The sequence below is a fragment of the Magallana gigas genome, chromosome 8 (genome assembly GCF_963853765.1).
Source record: "Magallana gigas chromosome 8, xbMagGiga1.1, whole genome shotgun sequence".
NCBI classification, from domain to species: Eukaryota; Metazoa; Mollusca; class Bivalvia; order Ostreida; family Ostreidae; genus Magallana; species Magallana gigas.
Genome location: NC_088860.1, coordinates 35,290,127 through 35,308,692, shown reverse-complemented (window position 1 = coordinate 35,308,692; position 18,566 = coordinate 35,290,127). Strand labels below are relative to the sequence as shown.

Sequence of the window (18,566 nt, the reverse complement as noted above, 5' to 3'; positions counted from 1 at the left end):
CTCGGTCTGTGAAGTCGTTAATGCGATGTGATCCCGACAACGGATTAAGGACTCGCGTTTTTGCAACATTTAATTGTCTATTGTGTGTGTTCGTCTGATTTTGTTTCCATTGGATGAAAAAAACTGTAATACGAGAGAGAGAGAGAGAGAGAGAGAGAGAGAGAGAGAGAGAGAGAGAGGGGGGGGGTTGAGGTTATAAATCATATTTACAGGAGAGGTCCTTGGGTTCGTTTCAATAGCTGATACCCAAAGCGTGTGCATGGTACTCATTAATTGCATGCATTTTGCAATGTAAATATTTAATAGTGTAAGTGGGTTTTTTTTTTTTTTTTTTATCAAATATTGATAAGCAATCACTTAATTTCTGCAAGAATAAAGAAGAAGATATGATTATTTAAAAAGAATATAGAATAGAAATAGATACAGGTTTATAAGAGGAATTTGGATGCGATATTTTAAAATATTGGTAACCTTTTTTAATATTATAGTGTCTACACCTTATTCAACAAAACTTTTACCGACACTAGATTATTCACGCATGCAACTAGCCAATGAAAGATTAACATCTGAAGTAATAATGAGTGTCTTTATTCGATGATTAAGAACCCTGATTTATGATATTGATTGTGGTTGGGTTTTTTTTGGTCGCATTCTCGAACTCCGTGACTTATCTTTTCCAAAATAAGGATAGCATATAAAGCTTCTCTCTTGAGAATATTTTAATTTCATAATGTTTTTACGGAGTTGGGTGATCCACAACCTTTAGAAACTGAGGGATTTAGGAAAGTCCCTTGCATAACACCGGTACTGTACTCCAAATATCATATACAAATTCAGTTACGATGTAGTAGTGTATTGCTAAAAAAAATAGAATCACCGACCGAACGAGGAAAATCATTGACGGACATTAGCTGTATTTTGCTCGTAACTGGTAGACATACAATCGATGGTTTGGATTAACTCTACTCATATCTTGCAAAAAAACAACAAAATCACCCATTAAGCTCCTTGTCTGTGATTGCCCTCTATTAATAATAGATAAATTGAATTAATCGTTTCCGGAATCATACATTGCTGAGGTTCTTGTCGTGCCCGAGGCAATCACTACTATTGATCTTTCTATCCCCCTCTCTGTCTATCTCTTTCTCTCTCCCTCTCGAACTACTGATTGATTCACACATAAGTGAATGAACCTTTTCGCGGTGCAGCGTCAACTGTCGTGGTCTCTTGTGGCGTACTTTTCCGTCACTCAAGTAATGCTCAATGCTATCTGCCTGCAAGCTTACCTGAGACATTCATCCATTAAAGAAGACTGATGGTGCATGGTTGTAGACATTTTTAGACTTGTTGATGACGCGTACGGATGTTTACGGATAAACCTAACTCTCCTCCAGCATCCGAAACCTATGGCTCAGATTCAAAACGGATGTTACCTAATCCGGCAATATTTTTTTAGAACAAACGTATAGCTGAATATTGTTTCAAGTTTATGTTATAGTCTTATAGATGACATATGTACATGAATTGCTATACATTTACATCTACCAAATATGATTCCCTCTATTTCTTACGGAAACTTATTGTTAATTCATAGTTCCATAGAAACTGACAGGACTGAAATCTACAAGCCCCGTTTATCGATTGGTCGAAACCAACAGTGATCCAAGAAAAATTACTGACTGCACGAAATAATCATGATGATGTCAGACTCAAATTCACATAGGAGACGATTTGGCTGTTTATTTTAGCTACAGTACTAATGTACATTAACAATAATTTAGTTAACGTAACTTACATTTTTACAATCAATTTATTAATTTGTTAAAAGAAAGATGTAGAATAAACAACAAAATGCTTTCTTTGGTGATTCATGCGGGTTATGAAGGTAGCGATCGTTGCAGAAAAAAATACATAATCTGCTAACGCAATCCGTCAGAAAATATTAATGCGCGTCGTATAAACCTTATTTTTTGGGGTTAAAAAAGTCAAATAATTAAATAAACCAGATACTGATGGATGTATTGTCACATCTCACTAGCTATTAGTAAAAAAAACTGATGCAAAGAGGTTACCGTGTCAGCAAATCAATACTATACCAAGTGTCGCTTATAAAACCCCGTGTCTTTGCTTTTCTTTTTATTTGGAACATAATCAAGAAATCAAATTCCTTAGATATATTCTTAGGTTTTCACAAACAAAGATAAGTTGGTGAAAGTTTATTTATATACTGTAAGCTACAAATCACAGCACATCTTAGTTTAATTAGGCTCCGTCGTGTGGCTGTTGAAGAGTTGTTTTGATTTTCGATTACGTGAGAATTTTTTCTTCAAGATGATGTTTCGTTGTTTTGTTATCGTTGCTATAAGTCTTGATAACAGCTTTTTAAAAGCTTCAGGTCAAATTCGCTATTTTTGAAATGTCTAATATAATCTTTGATCAAAGCATTCGTATCTATTTTTTCTATATTCGCTTCAGAAGAGAGGGATATATATATCTATCACAAAAATGAAGAAAGACACGATAGCGCTTTTTATATTTTGGCGAGTGGTGCCATAGTTTTGACAATGGTTCTGAGTTCAAATGCCATATGCAAATTTACTTCTTCACCATGAAATCATCTTCATCATTTATCCATGGGCCCAAATAATATTCTACCAAATGCGTTGTTAATGGAACCGTTACAGCACTTTGATAAAGTAAGCACAAGTCATCTATCTGGTAATTGAATTGAGCCCAATGACAAAAAGAGGCTTGAGAGGACCAAATTTTATTCAAAAGCCGTCTCTATGATCTTGATTATTTTAATCTCAATTTGCCTCAGGAGCTGTATGTATTGATTTGGGATGATAAGTAAAAAAAACACGTCCATCAAAAATCACTAATATTGTGTATACTGGCCGACTGTTTGTTGAAGTCTGTTGCGCGCTTTATCAGACCATCACAGATTGAGAAGTATGATGTCCGACGTAAAAGAGCCAGTTTGGACGCTAAGTGGGAAATGTTCAGTGTATATGCATAATATTAGATCAATAAGCCAATCTTTCTTTCTTTTTCAGCCCCATTGGCTGTCTCTGATAACTCGGCTCTTACCGACATCGAGTCGCCAGAGGCATCGCCGACCAACAAAATGACGTCATCAACAAGAGTCAGTTCAAACACAGACGAAATTGACATTGTGTTCTCGGCAGCGCCAATAAATTCAGAAACCGACGCCCGAGAGATTGGGAATGGCAGACGGCGAAAGAAAGGAAGTGAAAGAAGTTTGGGGGAATTCTCGCGTCGGAAGAGCGTGCGGAACTTGGTCCGGCGACGTCTGAGCAGCTTCCATGAACAGATTCCCGTCAAAATACAAAACTTTCTCCTAAAATATACACTGTTCATATTCAATTTTATGTCTTGGGTAAGTTGGTGTTCGGTTTCATCCAGTTTTCATTATACATATGATAGCGCATTCCCCTGGAATGTTTTTAACTTCATATTTGGAAGGTATTTTCATTAATCAAGAATCGTTTTAATGCCATAATCCGCACGCCAGATGCGTTTCATTGCAGAAATTATTACCAGGAAATCAATGGTTTAATTAAAGTTGATCAACACTTTAACAAGAGCACACATTGCATACAAAAAGCGGAGGGTGATAAACTTTGAGTGTTTGCTCTGAACTTTTCAGAAATAGGGTTTGTATTTGATTTGATATCAAAAACCCTTTGTCGTGTTACATAATACCAGCGGGAGACGCAAATATGGTTAATTGCATACATATTACAGGACTATGGGCTATTCTTTATCTATTGTTCAAGATGTCTGCAGTATCGCTCAATTTACCCAATAACTTAATTAAGCATAGGCGTCGGAACCGGGGGGGGGGGGGGGGCTAGGGGGGGGGGGGGGCTTAGCCCCCCCACTTTTTTTGCAAAGTTATACCTAACCATTAGAAACATAGCATGATAGAGGGTTCAGCCCCCCCCCCCCCACTTTTTTTTCGCAGGAAAGATTATCGTTCTTAATTTACCTTGAAAGAATGAGAAGTTAGATTCAGAAGCATAGTAGCCCCCCCCCCCCCCCCCCACGGTTTAGGAATTTCATGATTTTGGAGAAAAAAAAATTGGGTAAGTAATTTTTTTTGGGAAGTATAGGCGCATAACCCCCCCCCCCCCCACCCACCCCCCCCCCCCCCCCCCCCCCCCCACGGATTAGGATTTCCATGATTTTGGGAATTACTTTTTTCTCAATACTTCTGAGGATTAGTCTAGCCCCCCCACTTTCAATTTGCTTCCGACGCCTATGTTAAGTATACCGAATTTAATGCAAACATTAATAAATGGAAATTATTAGTTATAAGCGCTAAATTGTCTATAATCAAAAATTCTAGAAACCAACAACTACAAAATATTATTTCAATGTACATTTATATATAAATTACACTATTTACAATTGTGAATTAAAACAGCAGAGATTTCTGTAAGAAGGTCAAAGTGCAGTTGTGGTATGAGATCGCGTCTGTATAAATGATAACGTCCAAAATTGTGGAATCATTATTTAGTTGAAAATCCAATTGTATTAGATTTTGTTGTTGAAATGATACTCTTTCGAAGTAATATATATTGGTATGACCATCAACCACAAATTAAAAATTGTCCTCGAGACCTCCACAATTTCACGAAAATTTAATTTCAACTCAAAACCACAGTGTGCCGTTTTTAATTCCCTACATTATATGGTCAAAAGGCTCTACATGATGAACTCGTGTCGTACAATTAAACGAACTTGAAATGGGACTAAATAAAAAGCTCTGCCATTCAATAACCTTTAAGTTACCATTCATTCACTTTTTAGTTACCTTTTATTCATTTTTTAGTTACCTTTCATTCACTTTTTAGTTACCTTTCGGTCACCTTTCAATTACCATTTAATCACCTTTTAGCTTCCATTTAGTCTCCTTAATTTAAGTTACGATTCATTTACCTTTATAGATGACTATTGATAAAAAAAAACGATCAATCAATTAAGAGGGCTTGAGGGTCGAGACCAATTTTTAGACTGCTAATATACTATTCTCCTTTAAAATACAGAGATTTGCATAGTTTAAACTAAAAAAAATGTTTAAATTGTAAAGCTTAGACATTTGAATTTATTGACAAGCATCCTCGAACTTGATCACTAAACTCCATTGTTGTTGTTGCTGTAAGTTAGGCGGACTCGGGGCGGTGGCCGTTGGCACGTGGCAACTGACAGACGACGAGAAGGTCATCACGGACGCCGTGGACTTCGTCCTTGACCCCTTCATCATCATCTGTATCATCGGTGCTATCACATTCACTATTGCCTTTCTCGGTTGTGTGGGTGCCGTGAGGGAACACGTTCTGTTGCTTAAATCTGTAAGTGAACCAAAAGTTCAAACTCTTCCGAATGTTAACAAATGTCCGACAGTTACTGAACTGTCACTAAATCATTACAAAGCTAGATATATTAATGAACTTTGAGGCGCCAATCTGTGATTCTAACTAGCCTAGCTGAATACAATATCGTCTACACGATTTTTTTGTTTATTACACGTTTTACACGATACACGCTCTACACGATTGTTTTGTCTGTTACAGTTTTATATTTGTCTTTCAATCGTCCTGGTGATAGAGTTGGTGTGTGGGGGCTTAATCATCGTGTGTTACACAGAGCCCGCGGCCAGGGACATATTACGCCTCACCCCACAAACACTGTTGAAACGGGCTATACTGCAGTACATGGACGACAAAAGTATAAGGAAACTCATGGATACTATTCAACGGCAGGTAATACTCTTTCAGACTTAACATTTGTTAGGTAAATATTTGTTTGTCCCATTAGCCTCCGATTTCTAAACAAAATTTCGTTTTAGGGCTGTCGGAATTTTTTTTTCGATGTCTAAAATTAGTAAACTTTGGGTCTTAATTTAGTAATTTGTTTTGTTTTTAATGCATGGAAATGACCAAAAAAAACAGTTTTGGTTTCCACACAATTGTGGTATTTTTTTCATGAACATTTAGATATTTCCTCTCTTTTTCTAACTAGTTTACCTGTTGTGGTATCAGTGCTACAGACGAGGGCTACAAGGACTGGAGACTGAACATGTACTACAACTGCACAGAGCAGAACCCGAGCATCTTCCGGTGTGCTGTGCCTGAATCCTGCTGTATTTATTACCCGGTAAATCCAGTTCTTTATTGCTTTCCTATCGCGATAAATCTAATTCTTTGAGGTATAGCCATCGTAATTTACCCTAGATACGCTGAATCTGTTACCGGTAAATATAACTTGAAATGCCGTAAAATTATTATATAACTCGGTAAATTTTACTCTATATATACTGTATGTATTTTTCGGTAAATGTAACTTTACACGATTTATTATCATTAGTGAGTCATCTCAAAGTTCTAAAAATGTATTTAAGGGCAATGGTAATTCTCTCGTTTCGAGACATGAGTTGTGTCTTCAGAGCAAACGTAATGTTTCATTAAAAGAATTCAATCATTTTTAGTACTTTGATTTTTAAATCATTTTCGTAATATATACATGTATTTTACACATGCACATGTTATATTTAGGTAATATTTGGCTTGAACAAGATTTCAAATCACTTGCCTAACAATTACTTGTTTGATATGTACATGTATGATAAGACTAATACCCAATTTGAAGCTTAGCGGTACTGACTTTCAGCTCATCATTGTATATGCCCACGCAATTCTAGTACTTTTAAGTCATTTTGGAAACGTGTTAACATGATATCCATTGATAAAAAAAAATAGATATAAGCTACGTTAAGTTTGCATTGATTTACAAATACCATGACCAGATCTCGAAGGATCATATCATTAACACCATCTACATGTATCAATACATTGTCTTCAGATATTGCGAATTCTAAGTAATGCCACGAATTGTCACCGGAATTGAAATAAGGGGGAACTCTACTCGATCTGTAGTAGTCCTTCTGTGGGGGTAATATAACTAATATAGGTATAAAAGAGGAGAAATCTCTCTATATATACATGTAGCCAGTGTTTCATGGAAAATCAACTATAAATTACATATATATAGTCTGTCCCAAGATATTTTTGCCGCATATTTTCTTTATTATTCGATATTTATAAACACTTCTTGATTCAGACAATGTTCATTCAATAGTATGAACAAATCCCAAGATTTCCCTTTTGAAACGCCCCCTTTAGCTTGTCAGGTTTCAATACACAGCTAAAATTAGAAAGTCTACGGGGATTTAGCATTTCATCAGCCATAATGAAGCCCGGATGATAACGTTGAAAAATTGTGCGACTCGGAGGTATTCCGAGTGACTACCGAATGGAGAAAAAATGTCAACATTCTCCATTATGAATCTTTGTAGGAAATCTGTTTTCGTTTGTGTGAATTTTTACGGGGGGAAATCATAATGTGTGAATGATCTTGGAAATTTTCCTTTCATCGATTTCAATTACATTATGTCACATGCAATGTATATTTTTATTAAAAATCGTCCAAATGTGCAGCATAAATCTCTTCGGACAGACTATTAACTGCTATATAGCCATTTCTCCATGGGGAAAGATGGCTTCGGGTAAAGGCACTATTCAACACCGATCTCAAATTAAAAGATGCCAAAACGTAACAGTTATAGGTTAAAAACCGCGGGAGGGTGTCCGCGGCGCCAAGAAGCATTGTTTGAGGTGACTGTTTATTGTTTCAGGGCGAGAGGATGAACACGATGTGTGGCTTCGGAAAAACAAATAAAGAAGTAAGTACACATATAAAGACAAGCTGACACCCCCAGAGCAAGCTGTGATTTTTTTTTAGGAGAGACATCCTGTAGTGCGGGATCGATTCCGGGAATTCGTTTAGATTTGATGCGCTCTAGCAAAAAGAGGCATTTATTAGATTACAGGAACTTTAGACGATTTGTAATTAAAAAAAATCAATTAAAACAAAATGAACCTGAAAAGGTTTTCACGAATATTAACCAGAACTATGGATTTGTATTCTAAGTGCTCTTTTATCCGCTATTACGAGGCTCTGGTATTGGGTTGAGATTAAAGGCATTTGAAGTAAAAAGGCTGTATTAATAGCCTTTATACAAATTCATAACAAACATGCAAGAGAAATCAATGGTCATTTATAGGGGATAAGGGTGTTTTGGTGTTTCTTTTTATTTAGGCAAAACATTTTAAATCCAACTCTTATTTCAATACACAAAATGGTACACTAGTTTTTCCGTTGTCAATTTACAAAAAAACACTTTTGATGTGCTAAAATTTTATTTTTCCGACCCCCCCCCCCCCACACACACCAAAACAAAACAAAACAAAGCAAAACCAAGACTATTGTAATAATATATAGATAAACCTTTGAAAAATCACAACTTTGACGAATTCACCTTTAATTAATGGACATCTAACAAATTATTTTTTCTACGGTCTCATGGAATATAATTTGCAATGACTATGTTTTGCTGAATACTGTCTTAATACACCTACGTTTATTATAAGTGCATTAAGGTACAACAACACTCTGCTAAGATCAATAACTTGGTTAATTCCTATTGTTTATAATAATGCACCGCAAAGTATTTAATGAAAATATGCACACTTCATTTACAAGTTATCATTCTATAACGAAAATTGTCTTTAAAAATCAAAATATATGCACCTATATTGTGTGTGAAAACGTCCTAGATCTTATGAAAAATGTAAAATACTTTTATAAATAATCTTGAGAAGACTTTCAACAATTTAACTTTTCATGCATCATCAGTTAGGTGAAGTGCAGGGCTGGATCTACACTCGAGGCTGTACTAAAGGTTTTGAGGAATGGCTGTCAAAACACGAGTATATGATCCTATTCACCAGCTGTGTTGTCATGTTTATGCAAGTGAGTCAGCAAAGCTAGAAATACGAAAATAAACACGCGGGCTTTTCTCTTCATCAACTTTTGTAGCTTTTTATAGGGCAAGACATTTACCGATTTTTGTGTTATGAATAATCGTTACAATTGCGTAACGTTGATGGTAATAAATTTAACCAATTTTTCATGTTTGTGTGTGTATAAACAGTCAATACCATATGTTTCTTGGCATTCCAGTTTCTTGCAGTGATATTTGCAAGGATCTTCTCCAAGAGAGTGGAGCGACGAATTCAGTGGCAGAACCTTCGTTATCAAGCCGAAGACAGCTAGCGTTCTCAAAGACACTGGGTACAAATACAGGAGCAACCGTCTGAAGCCAGTTCTTAATATGCACACGTTATGATCAAATTATGAATATATTTGTCAAGTTGACAAAATATTTCTCGATTTACTATGTATGTAAACGCAGCATTTGTGAAATTTGTCACAAATTTAATAATTTGTACATGAAAATTATGTTTTGTAATTTGTAAATAAAAACAATGTTTTGTATATATTTTTAATAAACGACATATTATATTGTTCACTTTTATTTATGGCAGTTGAAATTTATCGTACAGGTTTAAGACAAATTGTTGTTCTTGCAAACTTTAAAAACAAAATAACCAAACCTTTTATAACCCCTACCTTTAAAGATAAGAAATCAAATCCCTTTAACCGTACTTTTTATTTAAGTACAGTATGAAATAAAACACTAGAACTACTATTTCAGCACTATTTACAACCACATCAGCTTGGTTCATACACATCTTTAAATCTGAATGTTCATTAAGGCATACTGCTTCTTTTCGCCTGCAGTCCATGATTTCGACTTCTTTCGGAATACCCTCAGGTCGTTTGCATGTTCCTTGTGTAACATGGGCACGTAAGAAGGAGGCTCGCAAAGTTCCTACAATATTTTTATAAATTATGATAATTATAATCCATGCCGATTCAACTCATATCCTAATATATTTATAATATCAACGTCATCTTAATTCATTATCGTCTTAACTTTTATGCTTTTGTGATTTCATTGATGTTCGTGGGCATTAAATTTCGTGGATTTAGTAAAAATGACAATTTCAAGGATACGTATATATTATCTTCGTGGTCAATGGTTCTCTCAATACAATTTTTATAAGATATTTTACTTCAATGAACATTAAATTTTGCGAATCAACTCAACAACGAAATCCACGAAAATAAGTATTTAGCGAATAATGATGAAACAACAGTATTGGAAGCAAATGTAGCAATATTACCTTGTAATTTTGGTAGAAGGCTTTATACCCTCCGTGTAAAAGGTAGACCTCCGGATGGTTGAGATTGGGGTACTTGTCCTTGTTTAACTGACGGTCTTTGTTTCGTAGAAAACGACATCTACCAAAATTAAAAGTCATGACAGACCAGCCATTCGTATAAAAAATATTGTTTAAACTGTTTGCGTTCATTTTACTGATTCTTAACTGATGAAAACCTCCCAGAAAATATATAAATCATATGCACCTGTATTTTCCTTTTTATACATGTAGTAAGATGATTTCCAATCCTATTATAGTAAGACTTGTTATATATATGGTACAGGGAAATATCTTACTATCAAATGAAATATTTTTGACTTAGGAACCTGTGGTTCCGTCCCCTTTTTTTAAATCTTTGGCAAACTGGATCAATTTGAAACAATTTCTTTAGCATGATTTGGGAAAACCACCGTTTGGGGAAACCACCATAACATAATGCATCGCAATCAGACTCACAGCTGTAACGCATTTAATTAATTAACTTATGATTGATGTGTCTGAAAGTCGTAATTCATAGTAAGTAATGCTTGGAGCTGCAATAATTTTACCGGAAATCCCTTCTCATTTCCCAATTTTTGAGCTGATTAATTTTCCAAGCAGCATGATTTATAGTAAGGAAAACGTGGAAGGAAGGAATGTCATACACATCTGAGGTCAATATTTACTTTCTGGGCCCTCTCTCTGAGGAGAACTCGCAGTGGAAGATCAGGATGCTGCGTCCGTTCTCTGTATGAGTCTTCTTCTGGTGCAGGAGATGAAGGATCCCTTCCTCAGTAAAAATATTTTCCGCTCCCTATAAACAAAGTGTCCGCAATTTGATTAAACATTCACAAAAATATGTATTGTATATAAAAAAAAACCCAGCGGTTTTAATAATAGTAATTCTATGCACTTGTTGATGTACGAGGGGAGTCCGATAAATCGTAGACAAAGTTGTTTTGTTTTCCTCCATCTCTTTAGAGGTTTTAATTAAGGTGCGTTGTATTGTCTTATGGCGCACAGCTAAAATTGATCTTATGGCGCACATCTAAAATTGATAAATGTCATACAAAGAAAATATAGCAGTTTACTATTGTAAACTTTTTTAAATTTAGCGTGTAGAATTTTTGGTGAGAAATGATTTTCATTAAGTTAGCTACATTTTAATTTGCATTTTCCTGAGAGTCTCTATTCTTATACGTACATGTACTTAGTCTAGTATATGCATTGCATTTAGCGATGTATTTTATCTAACGGAAGCCGCTTTCCGCCAAACACGCTAAAAATGATATACAGCCAAATGTTATACGTTTAGAGCTATCAGTGGTGATAAAAGACACTTGTGATTCAGATCTTTCCTGATTCTTATATTTTAACGCTTCTGTGAGTTTGAAAATGAAATATAGACATTCAACAGAAGCGTAAACACCGCACAGTTTCGAAATATACTGAGTAAAAAATCAAACTATCTTAAGAAAACGTATTGGTCTTTATCAAAGTTACGGTTAAAGATTTGATTTTAAAAACGATGCGCCCTACTGCTATAGTATTACCTCCTACCAACTATCATACAATAATTTTTCAAATCTGATTCAATTTGATGCTAAAAATAAGATATAAATAAAATAATGTTAAAAAAATGAATAGAAAATGTTACAATTAGTTTCCATGCGGAACAACTTGTATTCGATTTATGCAAACAACCGTTGTATTTATCTTCTGTGATTTTTTTATACTATGAATAGATTGTTCTCTATTTCCCTTCATTCATTTTTCAAAAACTTCTCAAATTCACAAACTGATAAATGTTTTAAAATACCTTGATATGTCCACCCGCATATTCGTACGGGTACCTACAGTCAATAATGCGGAACGACTGGACGGTGTCCTTGTACGCCCCCTGTAACAGATCAGACAGAGTCTGGGTGGTGATGGTGTGGAGGTCCTGGACGCTACCCAGGGTGGTGGGGAGACAGAGCGGAAACTTGCCGTCTCCGGTTTTGTCTGTCTGTTCACGTGCTACATCCGGCGAATGGTTTTCTTTGCTTTCACTCTGAAATGAAAATTCGTAATATTTATGACTACACATCAAAGAGGCAATACCTGTAGGTCTATTTGCAATGTATTTGTAAAGTCTGTCTCGATTTACTGTTTACAAAACGTTTTGCTAAAGTATGTCCCAAGTTATTGCTTCCATCACTATTTGATGATTTTTTATAATAATAATACACATACTTACCTGTGAAAAAGATACACTTGAAATCGATAAAAGTAAAAATGTCCAAGATATCTTCACAGCCACAATTTTATTTTTCACTCATAAAAGTTCACAGGAAAGAAAACAGATTTTTCACGGAGATTTTTAATTGGGAATGTTTACATCTTTCGTTCGGAACTACTCGGAATACCTCGCAAATTTTTTTCAACGTTATCATCCGGGCTAAATCGCAACTTCTCGGGCCTTTGCAGGCTCGGAAAAACACCTCGAATGTATTACCTAGGCGTCTATGACACCCCCCCCCCCCCCCCCTCTTTTTATAAAACTTGATATAAATACAACACATTCTACGATCTGTTGAAATGTAAGCTAGAGTTCATTAAAGTAAATGATATACCCTAAAATATAAAACAGGAGCGACTTATAAGGCTGTCTAGCCGGTAGCTATTTTAATGGGAAGCGACTCCATTTTGTATAAAATTCTAACATCCGGTGATGTTAATACATTCGAGGTGTTTTTCCGAGCTTGCCTGAAAGGACCGAGAAGTTGCGATTGCATCCGGGCTATTTCATCGCTGATGCGATGCAAAATCCCCGTAGACTTCATATTTTGGTTTGTGTATTGAAACCTGAAGCGGTAGAGGGGGCGTTTCAAAACAGATAATCTGGACATTTTTCATAGTTGTGGATAAAGAAAGTTTGAGCACAAAGGTATAATTATATGATTATCAAAATATCAAGCGAAAAGTGGCGGAAGCAAAAACTCAGGACAGAGTACAAATATTTCGATAGTCATAAATACATTTATACATTCATAAAAAAGTTGAGAATTTCTCTTTCGAAACGCTCCATCTATCGCTACAGTCTGTGGGGATTTTGCGCTGCAACCGACATGAAAGTACCGAGGTTTTCCAACAGATTTCCGAATAGATAGAAAATCTCAGATTATCCCATTATAGAAATCCATAAGAAATATATTTTTGTTCGTGTCAATTTCTTCGGGTATATAAGGAACAGTTGAAATCATCTGGAAATTTTCTATAACTTTGACTGTTCGTGGAAAGGTGTGTGTATTAACTAAGAAAATCAACAAAAAATGACGGAAACAGTATCCTGTGACAGACTAATTTACATGTAATTGGGAAAAAAAACTATGTTTAAGAAGATACCAAAATTCCAAAATAAAAGTATTTTCATGAAGAAAATATCAAGTATATGAGAACTCCGTTAATCTCGTGATCAAAATAAGTTTTGTTGTTGTTTTTTTTTTTTTTTTTTTTTTTACGAAATTCCATTCAGAAATCATCGGAAATCATCAGAATTTCGAACTAAGTTAACTTACCGCTCCAATTGATTCGGAGAACTGGTTTTTGACAGTTGATTGAAACAGATTTTTCCTGCTTTCGAATGAACGGAATCTCTTTGGTCGGGGTCCATTGCTCTGGAACAGTTCCTAGAAAAAAAAACGGTAATAGCAAATGTCCCGTTACTCCCGTATATAAGAAATTCTTTGTCATTTATATAAAATTTAATAAATCCTATGATTTTGTTGAAAAGTATATTTTTAAACAAAACTAAAATACATGTTAATTTACTTTATTTTAGAGTTTTTAGACTTAAAGATGCCATAAACATATACTCATAAAAAATCGATTATGTTACAATTAATTTATTCTTTACGTGTACGTCTCCGGGTTTGTGGGCTCACATATACACGTTTGTCAATATATCTGTTTGTCACTGAATGATCTGAAACCGTAGATCTTATATCATCTCTTTTTTAATTGTGATCTTGTAGAAATTGTAGCTCGGTCAAAAACTTATCTGAGCACAGGCAACACACAACATCTTCAGTTCTGATCATTTTAGCCAATAGTTTCCTTACTGATATTTTTAAGTGTGTGTGTTTTTTTTTTAAATTTCGGACCGTTGGGTGTCTATCCTTAAGGGAAATTATTCAAGAGACGTAAAACAAAGACATTATTTGCTGTTGCTTTACCTGGAAGCAAGGTGATACGTATTCCTGCATGGGAGAGGCGATCGACATGTGTGACATATGTGATACATGTGACAAGTCCAGCTTCCGCTTGGAGCTCGGGGTCATCAACTTCTCAAGGTCATCGTCACTGGACTCGTCAAACTGTAGGCTACAACTCACCATCTTACTTCCGGTCTGTCAGAATAAATAAACAAGAGGCCCATGGGCCACATCGCTCACCTGAGGAACAATGGGTATTATAAAGTCAGCTTAATGAAGTCATAATACAAACAATCTGGACAATGTACAATAATACATGTAGATCCTGTAAAAATAAAATCCATTTTTCCCCTTGGATATTCTTATGTTTATAATCATTAGTCCCTTTTCTAACAGGATGATTTTATAGTCATATCACATGTTGAGTATTGCAGTCCTCAAAAAGATCCTTTACAATTGTTAATATATGGGATATTAAGCTATATCAAACTCTGAACCTTCTTGTGAGGCCGAAGAATTGTCCTGGAGCCAAAGTCTTAACAATTATAAAGAATCATCTGGCTGATTAGTTTCTGAGAAGAAGATTTTTAAAGATTTACTCTATATATTCCTTTGTAAAACTTTAACACCCTTCCCCCAATGTGGCCTCACCCTACCCACAGGGATCATGTTTTCACAACTTTGAATCTACACTACCTGAGGATACTTCCACACAAGTTTCAGCTTTCCTGGCTGATTAGTTTCTAAGAAGAAGATTTTTAAAGATTTACTCTATATATTCCAATGTAAAATTTCGACCCCCCATTGTGCCCCACCCTACCCTCAGGGATCATGATTTTCACAACTTTGAATCTACACTACCTGAGGATACTTCAACACAAGTTTCAGCTTTCCTAGCTGATTAGTTTCTAAGAAGAAGATTTTTAAATATTTACTCTATATATTCCTATGTAAAACTTCGACCCCCCATTGTGCCCCACCCTACCCCCCGGGATCATAATTTTCACAACTATGAATCTACACTACCTGAGAATGCTTCCACGCAAGTCTCAGCTTTCCTGGCTGATTAGTTTCTGAGAAGAAGATTTTTAAAGATTTACTCTATATATTCCTATGTAAAACTTTAACACCCCCCCCCCCCCATTGTGCCCCACCCTACCCCCAGGGATCATGATTTTCACAACTTTGAATCTACACTACCTGAGGATGCTTCCACACAAGTTTCAGCTTTCCTGGCTGATTAGTTTCTGAGAAGAAGATTTTTAAATATTTACTCTATATATTCCTATGTAAAACTTCGACCCCCCATTGTGCCCCACCCTACCCCCAGGGATCATGAATTTCATAACTTCGAATTTACACTGCCTGAGGATGCTTCCACATGAGTTTCAGCTTTCCTGGCTGATTAGTTTCTGAGAAGAAGATTTTTAAAGATTTACTCTATATATTCCTATGTAAAATTTCGACCCCCCATTGTGGCCCCACCCTACCCCTGGGGGTCATGAATTTCACAACTTTAAATCTGCACTACCTGAGGATGCTTTCACACAAGTTTCAGCTTTCCTGGCTGATTAGTTTCTGAGAAGAAGATTTTTTAAGATTTACTCTATATGTTCCTTTGTAAAACTTTGACCCCCCATTGTGGCCCCACCCTACCCCCGGGGGTCATGAATTTCACAACTTTGAATCTACACTACCTGAGAATGCTTCCACGCAAGTCTCAGCTTTCCTGGCTGATTAGTTTCTGAGAAGAAGATTTTTAAAGATTTACTCTATATATTCCTATGTAAAACTTTAACACCCCCCCCCCCCATTGTGCCCCACCCTACCCCCAGGGATCATGATTTTCACAACTTTGAATCTACACTACCTGAGGATGCTTCCACACAAGTTTCAGCTTTCCTGGTTGATTAGTTTCTGAGAAGAAGATTTTCAAAGATTAACTCTATATATTCCTATGTAAAACATCGACCCCCATTGTGGCCCCACCCTACCCCCGGGGGTCATGATTTTCACAACTTTGAATCTACACTACCTGAGAATGCTTCCACGCAAGTCTCAGCTTTCCTGGCTGATTAGTTTCTGAGAAGAAGATTTTTAAAGATTTACTCTATATATTCCTATGTAAAACTTCGACCCCCCATTGTGGCCCCATTCACATCCAGGGGTCATGATTTTCACAACTTTGAATCTACACTACCTGAGGATGCTTCCACACAAGTTTCAGCTTTCCTGGCTGATTAGTTTCTGAGAAGAAGATTTTTAAAGATTTACTCTATATATTCCTATGTAAAACTTCGACCCCCCATTGTGGCCCCACCCTACCCCTGGGGGTCATGATTTTCACAACTTTGAATCTACACTACCTGAGGATGCTTCCACACAAGTTTCAGCTTTCCTGGCTGATTAGTTTCTGAGAAGAAGAATTTTAAAGATTTACTCTATATATTCCTTTGTAAAATTTCGACCCCCCCATTGTGGCCCCACCCTACCCCTGGGGGTCATGAATTTCACAACTTTGAATCTGCACTACCTGAGGATGCTTTCACACAAGTTTCAGCTTTCCTGGCTGATTGGTTTCTGAGAAGAAGATTTTTAAAGATTTACTCTATATGTTCCTTTGTAAAACTTTGAACCCCCATTGTGGCCCCACCCTACCCCCGGGGGTCATGAATTTCACAACTTTGAATCTACATTACCTGAGGATGCTTCCACACAAGTTTCAGCTTTCTTGGCTTTCTGGTTCTTGAGAAGAAGATTTTTGAAAATTTCTCGAAATTTTTCATTAATTTCTAATTATCTCCCCTTGAAAACGAGTGTGGCCCTTAATTTTCACAACTTTGAATCCCCTTTGCCTAAGGATGATTTGTGCCAAGTTTGGTTGAAATTGGCCAAGTAGTTCTTGAGAAGATGTTGAAAATGTGAAAAGTTTACGGACAGACGGACAGACAGACAGACGGACAGACGGATAGACGGACAGACGGACGACAGACAAAATGTGATCAGAATAGCTCACTTGAGCTTTCAGCTCAGGTGAGCTAAAAAGGTTGAATATTACAAAGAAACAAAAAAAAACAAAAAAACAAAAAAACAAAAAAACAAACAAACAAAATACAAAACAAAAAATAAATAAAAAATAACATAAACAAAAACCACAAAACAAAAACACCAAACAAACAGCAACAACCCGGCCATGGAAAATAACAATTTTGTGATGTAACATGAAAGCATTTTCTTTGAATGCATTATAGTACGTGTTGATATACTCACCTGACTCACGTTCACATGTATTACAGGGTATACGCTCAACCATCATCAATAAGAAATGTATTTCTCTATATATTGTCAATATATAGAAAAATACATTTCTAAACAACGTTTTGCAATATTTTCTCGAACCTCAGAACATTCACTAAAAGAATATGTGAGTGACTTCTATTTGCCTAATTTGGGATCCTGGCCGCGGTGTCACTCAGTTTCTTCCCAGCCTCCAGTCTAAGCATTGGCCTCATTTATTATGCACTTTTTGAGTTGATATTTGAAATTATTGGTGACGGTGGAGCCAGATCGAAACATTAGGCAAATTATAATATTCTCTCTCTCTTTCTCTGTGACCCCCTTCACTGAATTTCATTGGTTCTTCCAGATCATCGGAAGGATATGCAGTCTGATTGTGCTGTTATAGTAACTCGTCAACAGACACCCTCTCTATACACGTTTACAGTTCCACTTGCAAGCATGCAAAGTCAAGAAGAGTTTTTTTAGACGGTATTTAAAGATGCCATACACTGTGTGTCCTTTGTTCATAAAATATCACCAAGAATGCAGACGACGGTATCATACAGGAAAATCATAGTTCATGTACCATCTGAAATCTATTTTACTCGTGCTGTAGTGTATATTACCTTTGATTCTGTCCATTTTAACCTCGATGAACCCGCGGAGCCACCATCCATTATGTTTATTGTTTACCTTCCTGAGAAGTTCTCACTCCTGTCAATGGCTGCTTGTTTATCTTTGGTCAAAACAGCGATACTCTTTGCCAACAAAAAAAACTAAAATACTTTCATGTCTAAATAAAATCATCAATAAAATGCTAAGATTTAAAAAGGACCGACGGTGTACACAAAACCGCGTCGGGGACCCATGGCAGTTTTCCGGATTTCTAACATCTTAT

General features: G+C 36.1%; 2 protein-coding genes across 4 annotated transcripts in view; one reads left to right on the top strand and one right to left on the bottom strand.

The window, feature by feature from the left end:
• Positions 1 to 9,250, top strand: part of LOC105344581 (tetraspanin-33) — a 24,052-nt gene extending 14,802 nt beyond the window's left edge. For all 3 annotated transcript variants that reach the window (XM_011452371.4, XM_066068557.1, XM_011452372.4), the window contains exons 2-8: positions 3,057 to 3,400; positions 5,190 to 5,378; positions 5,601 to 5,789; positions 6,049 to 6,183; positions 7,721 to 7,768; positions 8,782 to 8,898; positions 9,109 to 9,250. In XM_011452371.4, coding sequence (XP_011450673.1) covers positions 3,057 to 3,400; positions 5,190 to 5,378; positions 5,601 to 5,789; positions 6,049 to 6,183; positions 7,721 to 7,768; positions 8,782 to 8,898; positions 9,109 to 9,201 — 1,115 coding nt within the window. In that variant the 3' untranslated portion in view covers positions 9,202 to 9,250. The remainder of the gene's footprint in view (positions 1 to 3,056; positions 3,401 to 5,189; positions 5,379 to 5,600; positions 5,790 to 6,048; positions 6,184 to 7,720; positions 7,769 to 8,781; positions 8,899 to 9,108) is intronic.
• Positions 9,250 to 18,559, bottom strand: LOC105344598 (M-phase inducer phosphatase). Its single transcript, XM_034472683.2, has 7 exons — positions 18,295 to 18,559; positions 14,411 to 14,584; positions 13,754 to 13,864; positions 12,013 to 12,246; positions 10,880 to 11,007; positions 10,176 to 10,293; positions 9,250 to 9,820 (listed from the first exon to the last, which is right to left on the bottom strand). Exons 1-7 carry the CDS (start codon positions 18,343 to 18,345, stop codon positions 9,683 to 9,685), a joined length of 954 nt encoding a protein of 317 aa, XP_034328574.2. The 5' UTR covers positions 18,346 to 18,559; the 3' UTR covers positions 9,250 to 9,682.
• Positions 18,560 to 18,566: the final 7 nt, after the last annotated feature.

What these genes read in the sequence shown, in the direction of transcription:
- LOC105344598 (XM_034472683.2), bottom strand. Translation starts at nt 18,345, where the DNA reads ATGGATGGTGGCTCCGCGGGTTCATCGAGGTTAAAATGGACAGAATCA. An exon ending in ACGTATCACCTTGCTTCCAG is followed by an intron (nt 13,865 to 14,410) that starts GTAAAGCAACAG and finishes TTTTTTTTCTAG; the next exon opens with GAACTGTTCCAGAGCAATGG. An exon ending in CCTTCTACCAAAATTACAAG is followed by an intron (nt 9,821 to 10,175) that starts GTAATATTGCTA and finishes AAAATATTGTAG; the next exon opens with GAACTTTGCGAGCCTCCTTC.